The sequence below is a fragment of the Dysidea avara genome, chromosome 1 (genome assembly GCF_963678975.1).
Source record: "Dysidea avara chromosome 1, odDysAvar1.4, whole genome shotgun sequence".
NCBI lineage: Eukaryota > Metazoa > Porifera > Demospongiae > Dictyoceratida > Dysideidae > Dysidea > Dysidea avara.
Genome location: NC_089272.1, coordinates 36,232,047 through 36,246,474, shown reverse-complemented (window position 1 = coordinate 36,246,474; position 14,428 = coordinate 36,232,047). Strand labels below are relative to the sequence as shown.

The 14,428-nt window shown below is 37.9% G+C and overlaps 1 protein-coding gene across 1 annotated transcript in view; it reads right to left on the bottom strand.

Moving 5' to 3' along the window:
- The window catches only part of LOC136241843 (uncharacterized), a 52,396-nt gene that overhangs the window by 36,962 nt on the left and 1,006 nt on the right, over positions 1-14,428 (bottom strand). Inside the window, exon 3 of the mRNA XM_066033201.1 lies at positions 8,895-9,176. Within this exon, the coding sequence (XP_065889273.1) occupies positions 8,895-9,176 (282 nt within the window). The remainder of the gene's footprint in view (positions 1-8,894; positions 9,177-14,428) is intronic.

Sequence of the window (14,428 nt, the reverse complement as noted above, 5' to 3'; positions counted from 1 at the left end):
AACTTCATCAATATGGGAATTTATGATGGTTCTTTTGTGTCATAAACTTTGCGTGCTCTATTGTGGTTGCGCTGCATGGATTGCATAATTGTGCACATACTGTAGGTTGCTGCTTGCCTGTGGCTGCCCCTTATGCAAGTTCACTCAAGCTTTGTCGATAGCTGCATGGAAAAAATTTTGCTGTGTTCATGAACTTGGTGCTTGTCTTGTGTTTCAGGATAGCTATATTGCCACTATACTTGTACTTGTGCACTAGCTGTGGCGTGCCTGTGGCTGGTGGCTGCTGCTTTCTGCAAGCTTGCTTCGTGCCTGGTGTTTTGATCGACCTTGAGTTACTATAGTAGAATTTGTCTTCCAATGTGATATAAAATGCATTGCTACATACCTCAGACTGTTAAAACCTATACTAGCATGGCAGTAGTATTGAAAAAGCAGCACATTGGTAAGTTGGTATTTCTCATGTGCGTTGAAATGAATGGACTTATAATGCTTGACTCGCCAAAGAATGGCAAATTTTGGTACAACAGGTCCAAACCAACTTGCAGCTCACAGAATGCTCTAAATAATGCTAACCATGAAATGGGGATTTCACCATGTGCCACTTGGAATTGATGTGATAATCAAGTTTTGTGCAACTGTCAATATGAAATGCATGGAAATTATCCAAAATCACCACACGTTGGTGCATTAAAGCAACCACTTCCCAGTGGAATTGTGATAAAAGTGCATTGAAAAAAAGAAAGCTGAAGGTTAGACGATGATAATTTTCTCAAAAAACTCCAATGTCTAATGCCGGGGCGGATCCAGAGTTTGGAAAGAGGGGGCGCACCTTTCTGAAAAACAGTTGAAAACCAAAAAAACTTGCTGAAAACCAGTTGAAGACCAAAAAAAAAAAAAAAAGGTCACAACAATAATAGCTAGTTATCCTTACTAACTATATCGCATCTGTTATGTAAAATAAAATCCTATTTATAGCTTCATAGGTAAGCTACACTGCCTCATGAACATTGTGACTGCTTTATTAGAGTAATTGACTGCTCTATTAGAGTATCTCGATCTTGTATGCAATTTCTTGAAGGGGGGGGGGGGGGGGGGGGGGGGGGCATTTGCCCCAAATGCCCCATCCTGGATCTGCCACTGTAATGGCAGTATGAAAAGTTGTATTTTAAGAAACCGTGTTTTGTGGACAAGTTTTGATAATATATGTGACCAGATTTTACAACCAAATCGCACATCAGGCAAAATCAAACTAACACCACCAGTGGATAGCTACACTATCGTACTACTAGTTTTCACCCTCAGTACTACTCAAACTACTCAAGGCTGGTTTTAACAGATGTCTTTTCTGGGTGGTGTGGAGTGCTCAAATGGTGGTTTCAGGCCTTGTGAAGGACCTACATAGCTTGGTAAGAATTAGTAGTGTACTGGTGGACAGCCTTATAATGTTGGCCAGACGTTTTCTTTGTTGAATTTGCTACATATCAGCCATTAAGGAGCCAGCACTGCCCTGTAATCTCGTGTCTGGACTCCAATCCTGGCCTGCCTCCATTTTGAGGTCTATCTCTTGCCCTCCCCACTACCCCCCACCCTCCACCCCTTTGTGAGCACTCGTGATACTACTTTGCTCATCCAACTGCTCAGATTTTCTATCTTATTTGGCGGGAAACTCTACAAGCAGCTACAAGTACTGGAAGTGGCCTCTTTTGTGCAAATTTCATACTCGTGCTTGCTATCCTTGGAGACTTATACTGGCTTCAATTCTTTAAAACTGTTTATCTCAAAACTTCTAATGTGCGATTTGGATCATTTTTTCCAAAATCCAGTCACATATACCAAAACAGCAAGGGTGTCAAAGAAGGGTGTGGCCTCCAAATTCACCTCAATTGTTGTTATTAAAGTTTTTACCATTAACCTACCATCACAACCATTTCTTGGCCACCACCTTAGATTTCACATCTTATTACACTCGCTTTTTGGGGCTGCATCCTTCTTTCACAGCTTGGCTGTTTTGGTATAGATATCATTTTGTTTTTATTTTTGTATACCCAAAAGCTGGCCTTTGGCCAGCTTTGGAGCTTGTTTTACTAGCATTTTTCTTTACTGCAGAAAGAAGGAAGAGATCAAGAGTGGAATTCTTTGTATTTTGTGCATTTTTAAGAAATAATACTGTATTATTACATCTACAGGTTGCCTAGCTTGTAGCAGAAATCTTTACAACTACAAGGTAACTTGTTTGTAGCTGAACTCTCTTACAAAGTGCAACCCAATGTAGCTAGACTCTCTATAGGGTGATTTGTTGGAGTTGAACTTACAAGATGACTTGCTTGTAACTGAACTCTCTACAGGGTGACTTGTTGTAGCTGAACTTCTTACACAGTTATTTGTTTGTGGCACAAGGTGACTTGTTTATAGCTGAATTCTCTACTAGGTGACTTGCTTATAGCTGAACTTTCTACAGAGTTACTTGTATTTAGCTGAACTGCCCACAAGGTGATTCAGAATTGGTTGTAGCTGAACTCCTCACAGGGTAGGCCCTGGCCTATTATGCTCAAAATTTTACCTATTGTTCTTTTGAGCAGTGCTCAAAAAACATCAAGCCCTTTATGCTCAAAATTATGTTTTCAAAATTAATATTATGCTCTAAACTTGACTGTTTTATTAGAGTACATAAGTGTTTCCTGACTGCCTAAGTAGGGTAAACGGTTTATTATGTGTTTTTAATATGAAACGCAGTTATAAAACATATTGGCAGTGTTCATTCAGGCTTGAGCATTGTGCACTTTAATTATGTAGGAACAGGTGTCCTACATACCTTGTGCTGTAAAGCCTTAATAAACAAATGAATAAAATAAAATAAATAAATAAATTTTGAAATATTCTCCTTATTATGCTAGCATAATGCTTGATGCTTTTGGTCACCTATTATGCTTTAAATTATGCTGGCATAATCAACCAGGGCCTACCACATGGTAACATTTTGTAGCTGAATTCTCTACTGGGTTTGTAGCTGAACTTTCTAAAGGTGAAATCTTTGTAGTTGAATTCTCTACTGGGTGGGATGTCTTGTTTGTAGCTGAACTCTGTACAGGGTGACTCTCTCTCCACAGGTTGATTTATTTGTGACTGAGCTCTCTACATTGCGACTTTTTTGTTACAGGGTGACTTGTTTGTAGCTAAACTCTCAACAGGGTGACCAGGGCCTCCCAGAGAAATTAAGGGGCTGAGCTAAAGTGGGGCCCCAGGGGCAAGGAGGTTTCCATTCTGAATCACAACTTCACCCATGCTGTAAGTCGAAGACCAAACAAAAAAGAAAGAAAAAAAGGTCATTACATGCTGACAATGACAATAGCTACCCCTCACCAACCATATCTCCTTTATAAGCTTACTACACTACTCCTCCGAAGAATACTGTGACTGCTCTATTATACAGTATATTGATCTTATAAACAGGTATTCAAGGGGCCCTTTATGGGGCCTCCTGGGGCCCCTTTCAGGCTGGGGTCCGGGGCTAAATGCTCCATTTGTCCCCCCCCACCCCTGCGGGTGGCCTTGAGGGTGACCTGTTTGTAGCCAAACACTCTACTGTGTGATTTAATTGTCACTATTGGGGGACTTGTTTGTAACTGAACTGTCTACTGGTGACTTGTTTCTAGCTGATCTCTCTACATGGTGGCTTTTTGTAGCTGAATTGTCCACAGGGTGATTTGCTTGTGGGTGAACTCACTGCTGTGCGATTTTTGTGTAGCTGAGCTCTCTACTGGGGGACCTGTTCGTAGCTGAACTCTCTACAGGGGACTTGATCTCTCTATAGAGTGGTTTTTTGTAGCTGAACTCTCCACAAGGTGATTTGTTTGCTGTTGATCTCTCTACACAGTGGCTTTGTGTAACTGAATTCTCTACTGAGTGACTTGTTTTGAATTTGAATATGAATACTGGGTAGTAAGCAATGTACTGGTGACAACCAGGGGCACAGCCAAAAAGATGTATACAGATTATACAATATCATATTATATAAATTAATTAAAGTATCAGTACAGTTATAAGAGATTCCTGTGAGATTCGAATACAGGTGTGGGTAAATTATTCCAGTCACAAATTGTTCTGGGATAGAAACTGTTCATGTAAAAAATTTAGCTCTGGAGGGAGGAATCATAAAGCAAAATGGATTGTACTGGTGTGTGATATGGTTGGTGGTGGAATAATATGAAGGCATTTGTGGAGCAGACAGATGGTGAACAATTTTATAAAAAGTTAATAGTCTGGCCAGGAAAGTATGGTCCTGAGATCAGATTGTAGGATATGGTGATCTTCATCAGATTTGATTATTATTCTATATAATACACAGTCATCAGCAAACAGTCTTATTAATAGCACAGTCACTTCATTAGAGCATTTAGCATCATTAGTAAGTACCCTATTGGAGCATTCAGGTATGTACATAACAAGCCACTGTGTAGAGAGTTCAGCTACATATGTAACAAGTCACCCAGTAGAGATTTCAGCTACCAGCAAATTACCCTATGGAGAATTCAGCTACAAACAAGTCACACAGTAGAGAGTTCAGCCTTCGATCTGGTCATTCCTGCCAAGCCCAACTCACCTCTCTTGTTGAGGAGATACAACAAGTGCTGAACCATCACCATCAAATTGATCTAGGCATGCTTGACTTTTCTAAGGCATTTGATACAGTTCCCCATCAGAGACTACTTAAGATATTGAAAGTTTATGGAATTAAAAGCCACATTCTTAATTGGGTGGGTACGTGGCTAACTCAAAGGTCTCAAAGAGTCGTATTGAACGATGATTACTCAGGGTTCTTACCTGTTGAATCTTGTGTCCCCCAGGGGACCGTTTTACCCCCATAATATCCTTACTCTATATTAATGACATTGGTGGTATCTCATCCTCAAGAGTGTCTCAGTCGCATACTTGCTACACATAGTTGGGTTTGTATTATAACTCTATGTTTTGCTCTGATTCTTCTATACTACTGCAAGGATGATTAATCCATCTACATAGTGGTTTTCAGATTCTTCTTAGCAATTTGCCTGGTAGGTGCAAAAACTAATTTTTATTTTATGTAACTTGATTGCATATTTGTGACACAGGTGAGGTTTTGTATCATATCTCCATGGTCTTTATCTCAGTTCCTTTCAAACTACAAAAAGGCACTCCTATGACCGTTTCTTCAGCTACATAGCAATTTTCAAATCATTTCTCCAAGGAGTTTACCCTGTAGGCGTGACAACAGTGTGATCTTATTTTATGCAAATAACTGGTCATAACACCATTATCATTCATTGGATTCCCACCAAACTTGGTACTGAGATTTGTTTTAACAAGCCCTTTAACTTTAAGTGTGCCAAATGTCAGTGTGATCGGAGTACATGCTTGCATTTTATGGCAGATTTTGCAAAGGAAAAGTAGAAATATAAATGAAGAAAACAACCCAAAACTTTGGCCACTTGTGTCTCAGAAATGACTACAGAAATTTTCTTCACATTAGGTATGTAGACTCCCACTTTTGTAGTACATTTAGTTCCAATTGGACAAGAGATCACAGAGCTACATAAACATAAAATGAAGTTTTCTTTCTTCCTGTCAATATACTCATGTTGTGACATGCCGGCTGCTTAGGCTGCATGACACACTACCGTGTATTTTGATATATAATGGTGTCCTGAATAAACAGTGGTATCACCATTGCCCCCCTGGGGTGTACCATGGTAACTAAAAGTCAGTCGCAAAGTGGTTTATGATTGGTTACAAATACAGTAGACTGCAGAAAAAAGTTAACGTTTCGTAATTTTAATTACGCTGTAGTAGCGTAATTACAAAGCGTAATTACGAATTATGCTCTATTGGTAACTATGAGTATATTGTATATATGGCTGGTGAAAAACTACTTTTTTGCATAATTACAGATTACGGTCAAAACGTAATTACAGTACAAACATGGTAATTACTTAGTAATCACACCGTAATTACAATTACGAAACGTTAACTTTATTTTGCAACCTACTGTAAATGATATCAATACTAAAAGCAGTCAAGCTGAGAAACAAGTTGATGCTGTACTACTTCTAAAAACCAGGTACCCAATAAATATATCCTATCTCTTAAATTTAACTGTTTTTATAGATTAACATACAGAGCATACTATTAAATCATTTCTCACCCTGTTTTGTAGCAATAGGACAGCAGCACATATGATGATTTTCTGCACTTTTTGAGAAAAGCATCAAACTTGGCACATAGTTTGTACTTCAGTGGCATTTATTTTTGGATATAGTGCCACTGCATATTTCACTCATCATTTTTGTTTTTATATCTGTCAGGCATTGTTTTACACTATTAAAACATGGTTTAAAATTAAGAGTCTTGTTGAAAGAAGCAACTTGGTTTTATTGAAGTCAATCAGTAATTTCATTCCAAAGATATGATCATTTGTATTAGCTGTAAAATTTTATAAAGCTACCTTCCCATTTGTAATTTACACCCCAAGGGAAGATAAATTCAAAGAATGTAAGACTGATTAAACTGATCATAACTTAGGTGTGGAATGAGCTATTGACTTCAAATAAAAATCAAGTTGTTTCTTAGGTTGATATCTTTAATTTGGAACCATGTTTTAACATGTAAAATAATGTCTCAGGGAGATAAAGACAAAATGTCAAATTTTCAAAACAAAAATGACTGCAAAGGTCATCATAGATCAAGTCTAAGATGGCACTGTATCAAAAAATGAATGTCATCAGGAGTACAATTGATATGCTTTTCTCACAAATGATGCAACTTTTGCACTATGCTGCTCTACTACAACACACACAGTACATTAAAATTAAATGTATTTTGTAATACATCAATTATATTGCAATTTATCACTTACATTGCTATATATCACTAAGAAAGTTTAACTCAAGAAACCACTTTAAACCACAAATTACACGAAGTATCTTCTTAACTGTTTCATAGTTTGTCTATTGTGTTTTCATAAGCAAACTTGTGGCTTTTCTTGTGGCTACTCTTAATTTTCATTTGCATACCTAAGTAGGGTTACCAATGTAAATTATTCATCTTTAAAATAATTTTCTAACTGCTGTTACATGTTGAATACAGCTGCAGTGTTGGTAAATTCCATTGTTTTCTTTGGGTAGAAATTTATCTAAATATCCACAAAATCTGAGATTACAGGCCTTAAAAAACTGAGATTACAAATCATAACTTTTTGTAGCCTTGATCCTTATTGCAATACTGGAGTTCAACCTTCCTCTGTGAGTAAACCTTCACCTAAAAGCATTGGTAGTTTGATTGGTGAGGTAGGTTTCCTGTCGCTACATTATTTGGGAAGATTTTGGGTTAAAAAATGGGTTTTCGTCTACAGACAACAAATGAATGATAGCCAAAACTTCCTCACATCACAGTAGTGATAATCCATTGAAAAAGAAGTTACAAATGAAGTATGATTAAATCTGAAGTTTGCTGCTCAGCCTGAGTTAAATAATTGCATAAAGCAGTGCCTGTTTTCTGAAGTTTTATCGAAACAGTGGAAATATATAGCAAAGCAGTGAATATCTAGCTAACCTACTACACTCTACCTGCTACAAGTGGTGTAAACAGCAGCAAAGAAACAACGCTGCACTTTCTGTTTCTTCAGGAAATTTGCACAACCATTTTGAAGCACCATATTTCACTTTTGAACTTGAATTTTCTTATGTTATTGTTTACTACTCTCCAGTGTCTCTACCCAGTCCAGCCTCCAATTAGTGTAGGTGGTAACTAACCCAGCTGTAAACATCACACACTAATTTGCTGGTTACAAGAACAGCAAAATCTTCCACCTGTCAAGACCATAAAGTTTATGTGCACTGATACGAGGATGACCCATGACGTTACTATGTAAATAATACGGGCGTTTCCAATCCATGCGACATACATAATCTATGGCAATCTATGTTGTCAAGGTGTAATTTTTTGGCAAATATTTCCCTATTTCAGGTTCACCCAGATGGCTATCAACTTTCAAATTTAACCATACTTCGTATGTGACTTCTTTGTTGATGGATGACTATTACTGTAATGTGAGGAAGTTTCCATAGATGAAAACCATTTTTGGAGCCCAAAATCATGCCCAAATGATGCAGTGAAAGGAAACTTACCCCACCAATCAAACTACTAATACTTTTAGGTCACGATTTACTCACAGAGGAAGGTGGAACTCCAGTATTGTGATAAAGGATCAAGGCTACAGAGAGTTACAGCTTGTAATCTCAGATTTTGCAGATATTTTGATCGATTTCTACCCCAAGAAGGCAGTGGGATTTACTAACAGTGCAGCTGTGTTCAAGTGAGAATTAGTCCAACATGTAATAGCAGCTAGCAAATTATTTTCAAGATGTTGATTTTTTACATTGGTAACTGTATCAAGGGGATACGCCTCTTTTCAACTAGAGAAGATATGCCATTCCTGGTAGTTTACAAGCCCTGTTAAGTTGTTTTTCAGTCATTATATGCATGTTGCAGCAGATAGGCAAGCTTCTAATAAACTGTTTCACTGGGTTTTAGTTACAGGCCACATCCCCTCAAGTAAACATGACGAAAACAGAAAGTTAAGCTTTAGTACAGTATGTAATAGCCGTTGTTGAGTGAAGGTTTATTTTCTGTTTGCTCACATGGAAATACAGTACCTACGTACAAGCAGGCATGCAATCACACAGTTTAGCCAAACCCACAGCCAGCCTTCAGCTAGCTGTGCTGGTTTTAAAAAATGATGTGGCCTCCACAAATGTTGAAGTTCTGAAATCAAAGGTGGTGCATGGCCAAGAAATGGTTGCAATGATGATAATTTCAATATTTTTAACGATGACTATAAAGATTACAGTATACTTATGTACCTGTACTTGCATATGGTGAAAAATTGTCCTCTGACGAATAGAGTACAATCTTAGGTTTAACAGTTGGTTGAATGACTTCATCTGCAGGTAGTGACACATCATAAACATCATGAGTGAGTTGCTGATAAGGCCTAGTAGGTTTTTGAAAGTCATCAGCTAAAATCTTAGTGGTGGAGGCTGAAGTCTCATGTAATTGTGGATAGATTATAGGTGATTGAGATAGCTCTGAAAATGAAGACTGGCTCTCCAATGGTTGGTCAGAAATCTTTGCAACATCAGATTCTATATTGTATACAAAAATATGAAGAAAGTGCAGTTTCATCCTACACAGTTTTATTAAAGCTATGCAGTTTAAAAAAACACACTAGAAACAAAAAAAGTATCTGATGTGAAGTGATACTTCAAAGAACAGTATGATACAGCAGTTACTGTTCAGACAGTATACATGATTGTACTTAAAAACAAGTTTAACCAGTTTTTAACTAGATTTTTTGTTATGTCATAACTTGATCTAATCCAAAACAGCCAAGCTGTAAAATAAAGAGTGCAACCCTCAAAAAGGCTATGGTGAAAAAAGATGTGAAATCCAAGGTAGCAGCCAAATAATGGCTGTGATGATACATTAATGGTAAAAAGTTTAATAACAACAATTCAGGGGAATTTTGTGCTGCTTGGTCTTGGCACAAAATTCTCTTGAAATGTCGTTATTAAAATTTTACCATTAACCTACCATCACAGCCATTTCTTGGCCGCCACCTTGGATTTCACATCTTTTTTCACCATAGCCTTTCTGAGGGCTGCACTCTTTTTTACCGCTTGGCTGTTTTGGATTAGATTTCACTTCTTTTTGCATTTGTATACCCCAATGCCAGCCTATGGCCAGCTTTGGGGCTTTTTAAACCTATCTTTTATTCTTTACCATAGGAAGAAGAAAAATATGAAGCAGAATTGAAATACTTTAACTAATTCAGACTTTATCAGTAAATGTACAAACTATAATGTTATTACATGTCAATTATTCCCTACGGATAACTTGTTTGCAGCTGATCTCTTTACTGGGTGCCTTGAAATGTAGCTGAACTCTCTACAGGGTGATTTGCTTGTAGATGAACTCTCTACAGGATTCTCTCTACAGGGTGGCTTGTTTCTAGCTGAACTCTTTTCAGAGTTTCTAGTTGAACTCTTTTCAGAGTTATCTGTTTGTAGCTGAACTCTCTACAGGGTGATTTGTTTTTAGCTGAACTCTCTACAAGGTGATTTGTTTCTTACTGATTTCTCTACAGGGTGACTTGTTTCTAGCTGATCTCTCCTTTTTCTAGCTGATCTCTCTACAGGGTACCATGTTTACACAGTAGCTGAACTCTCTACAGGGTGGCTTCTTTGTAGCTGAACTCTCCACAGGGTGATTGGTTTCTATCTGATCTCTCTACAGGGTTACTTTGTCTGGCTCATCTCTCTAAAGGGTGATTTGTTTTTGTAGCTGTACTCTCTACAGGGTGAACCTTCTAGCTGATCTCTCTACAGGATGACTTGTTTGTAGCTGAACTCTCTACAGGGTGATTTGTTTGTAGCTGAACTCTTTTCAGGGTGATCTGTTTGTAGCTGATCTCTCTACAGGGTGATTTGTTTGAGGCTGAACTCTCTACATGGTGGTTTCTTTGTAACTGAACACTCTACAAGGTTACTTCTTCTAGCTGATCTCTCTACAGGGTGACTTGTTTCTAGCTGAACTCTCCACAGGATGATTTGTTTCTAGCTGAACTCTCTACAGAATGATCTGTTTCTAGCTGTACTCTCTACAGGGTGATCTGTTTGTAGCTAAACTCTGTACAGGGTGATTTGTTTGCAAATGAACTCTCTACATGGTAGTTGCTTTGTAGCTGAACTCTCTCTACAAGGTGACTTCTAGCTGATTTCTCTACAGGGTGATTTGTTTGTAGCTGAACTATCCACAGGGTGATTTTTTTTGCAGCCAAACTCTCTACATGATGGTTTCTTTGTAGCTGCCCCTGAACTCTCTACAAGGTGATTTCTTCTAGCTGATCTCTCTACAGGGTGACTTGTTTCTAGGTGAATTCTCTACAGGGTGACTTGCCTGTAGCTTAATTGTTTTTCAGATTAACTGTTTGTAGCTGAATTCCCTACACAATAACTTGCAATGTAATATAATTCTACAATGGAGTAAGTTATAAATGTAGCTGAATGCTTTATTAGGGTGACTGTTCTATTAGAGTATCTTGATCTCACATCTGCTACACGTAGTTGTTTTCGGATCATAATTCAGTGGTTTGTATCCGACTCTTCTGTACTACTGCTAGGAGTTTCTATGATGATTATTCCAACTACATACTGATTTTCAGCTCATTGCTCTAAGCAGTTAGCCTGGTAGGAGTGAAAACTAATAGTTCTTTTATTCATAAAAATTGATCGGGTAATTTTGACACAGGTTGGGTTTTGAGTCATATCTCCACCATGGTCTTTATCTTGATTCCTTTCTAACCACAAAAAGGCACTCCTATGATAGTTACTCCATCTACATATCAATTTTCAACTCATTCCTCCAAGGGGTTTACTCTGCAGGCGTGATAGACCTTCGGCCTTATTTTACGCAAATAATCGGTCATAACTCCATGAATGTTCATCGGATTCCCACCAAAGTTGGTACTGATATCCGCCTTAATGAGCCCTTGGGTTTGGGTTTACTGAAGGACATTATCCCAAGATAGTTTAATTCAGGATTGATTTTCGGACTCCTGTAGAATGTGACCCCATAACTTTAGAGCTGTACCGATAATCGGATCGGCCAAAATATCGGCCACCGATATGGCAATTTTTACCAATATCGGCATCAGTACAGAAAAGTACGAGGACCGATATATAAATATTGCATGCCTGGTGATAAATTTAGGTAATGCATTATTACTGACCACACCTAAGCCTAATCGAGGGGGTGTCACATAGGTACGCGCTATAGGTAGATCTGCGACCGCGGTCAAAGTCTTGACCGGCTGAAATTTTGCTTTGACCTGTGATTAAGAGCCTTTTCCGACCTTTGACCGGTAACTTAGTGATGATATTTCAGCACTTTTCGATTGTGGGTTGGAAGCTTTAACCCTTGATTGTTGAATTGGCATGATTTTGGTGGCCTTGATCTTTGACTTACACTTTGACCACAGTCGCAGATCTACCTACACTGAGTGCCAGTATGTCACCCCCTTGCTAGTCACACAAACCTGATTAAATAGGCTAAGTGGTTTTGTAACTGAATTGCAGTGACGATATAACCTTGCTATTAGTTACACTTTATGGATCATACAGTTGTTTTACATCAAGATATCTATTTTTAAGCAGTTAAGTGGACAAGTTGTGTAGTCAAGGTGTGATTTCCAGCAAATTTTACCCTATATCATGCTCAACCACACTGTGAAAAAAGAGGGATATGAGATGGTATTTCCAGTGGCTTATTGAATACAAAAAGCTTGATATAACCTGTATTATACTAACAATCTCATGTAAGGCTTTAGTTAATGTGTTAAACATACTGAAACCATATATGTGATGGTATAGTGTGGACATTATACTAGATATAAGATATAAGCTATTTCAGGTAATGTGGTAAATAAACTGAAACCATATATGTAACAGTATAGTATGCATTATACTAAAGTATAAGATGAGTATAATACAGGATTTATATTAAGGCTTATTTGTATTCAATAAGCCACTGGAAATGCCATCATATATCCCACCTTTTTCACAGTGCCAGATGGTCAGAGGTGCTAGACCTTAACCATACTTCGTATGTGACTTCTTTGTCAATGGATGATTACTACTGTGGTGTGAGGAAGTTTGGACTATCATTCGTTTGGTGTACGTAAATAAAAACCCATTTTTGGAATCCAAAATCGTGCTCAAATGATGCAGCGGCAGGAAACCTACCTCACCAATCAAACTACCAATGCTTTTAGGTGAAGGTTTACTCACAGAGGAAGGTTGAACTCCAGTATTGTGATAAAGGATCAAGGTTTCTAAGAGTTACAGCTTGTAATGTCGGATTTTGCAGATATTTTGATCAATTTCTACCCCAAGAAGGCAATGGAATTTATCGCCAGTGCAGCTGTATTCAAGTGAGAGTTAGTTCAACATGAAACAGCAGTTAACAAATTATTTTGAAGAAGTCAAATTTTTACATTGGAAACCCTACATAACTTTTTACTGAATAATATGATCCCAATAGTTTCCTGAAGAATACGATCCTGACGTAGGCATGCATTCTGCACACTGTCATGCGTAATTTTAAATTTGTCATTTTTGATAGCTCCACCAAAAGTGGCTCCACATCATTTTTTTGTGGTCAGCAGATGCTTCACAAAAGCAGATAATTGAAACTACTATAGTATCAGTCAGAAAACCATCATTGATTGCTGCAGTTTTCTGAGAGATACCTGTTCTTGGAAGTTGTTAAGAGATCCGTTTATCTTGGAGAGCCAGGCTGTACTGTACAAGTTGATGAGTCATTGTTTAAACATAAGACAAAAGTTAGGCTTTGCAAAGATATTTATTGAGAATATATTATTTGCTGTATTTATAAAACCTGGCATAGAGGAAGATCTCCTAAAACCGAACAATGGGTGCTTGGTATTATTGATATTTCAACTTGTCCAGACATGCAGTTAGTGGCTCAAAGAAATGCAGCTGTTCTTCTTCCTATCATACAACAACACGTGCATCCAGGGACAGTGGTACATTCAGATGAGTGGCTATACCCATTCTTGATATTCTTGATATCTGCAGCAGGCTATACCCATTCATCAATTAACCATAGTCTTCACTTTGTTGATCCCATTACAGGGATTCATACCCAGCACATAGAGAGCTACTGGTCAAGGGAAAAAGCCAAGTTGAAGAGGATGCATGGAACATGTGATGACCATCTCCCAGAATATCTTGATGAATTCATGTGGAGGGAGAGATTTGGAAGGACAGCGAAGAGGTATACAGTATGATAGCATGATCCGTCATATCATTGAAAGATACCCTCTACCATGACTTAAGTCTTTGACTAGCTACCATGCATATCAGTGATTGCAACTACGTGTATACTGTGTAATGTTTTAACGTATTTCTATCCTTCAATCAAATAACATCAATAATATTTGTGAATCAGGGAAATATACACTTATCAAAGGGGTAATTAACCTCATGATTGTGTTTTATCATAGCTTTAGCTAAAATGATAGTTATACAAATGGGATAACGTAGGACACAAAGATCAATGCAAGTCTTTGGCATTCATAGAAAATTTGGTGGAGCTATCAAAAACAATGAATTGAAAATTATGTGCAACAGCGTGCAAAACGCATGCCTACGTCAGTATCATATTCTTAAGGAAACTCTTGGAATCGTATTCTTCAGTAAAGAGTGATGAGATCACATTCTACAGGAGTCCGGAAATCATTCCCGAATTAAGCGATCCTGGTATCGTATTCTTCAGCAAACCCGAGCCCTTTATGTGTGCCAAATTGCATGAGCAT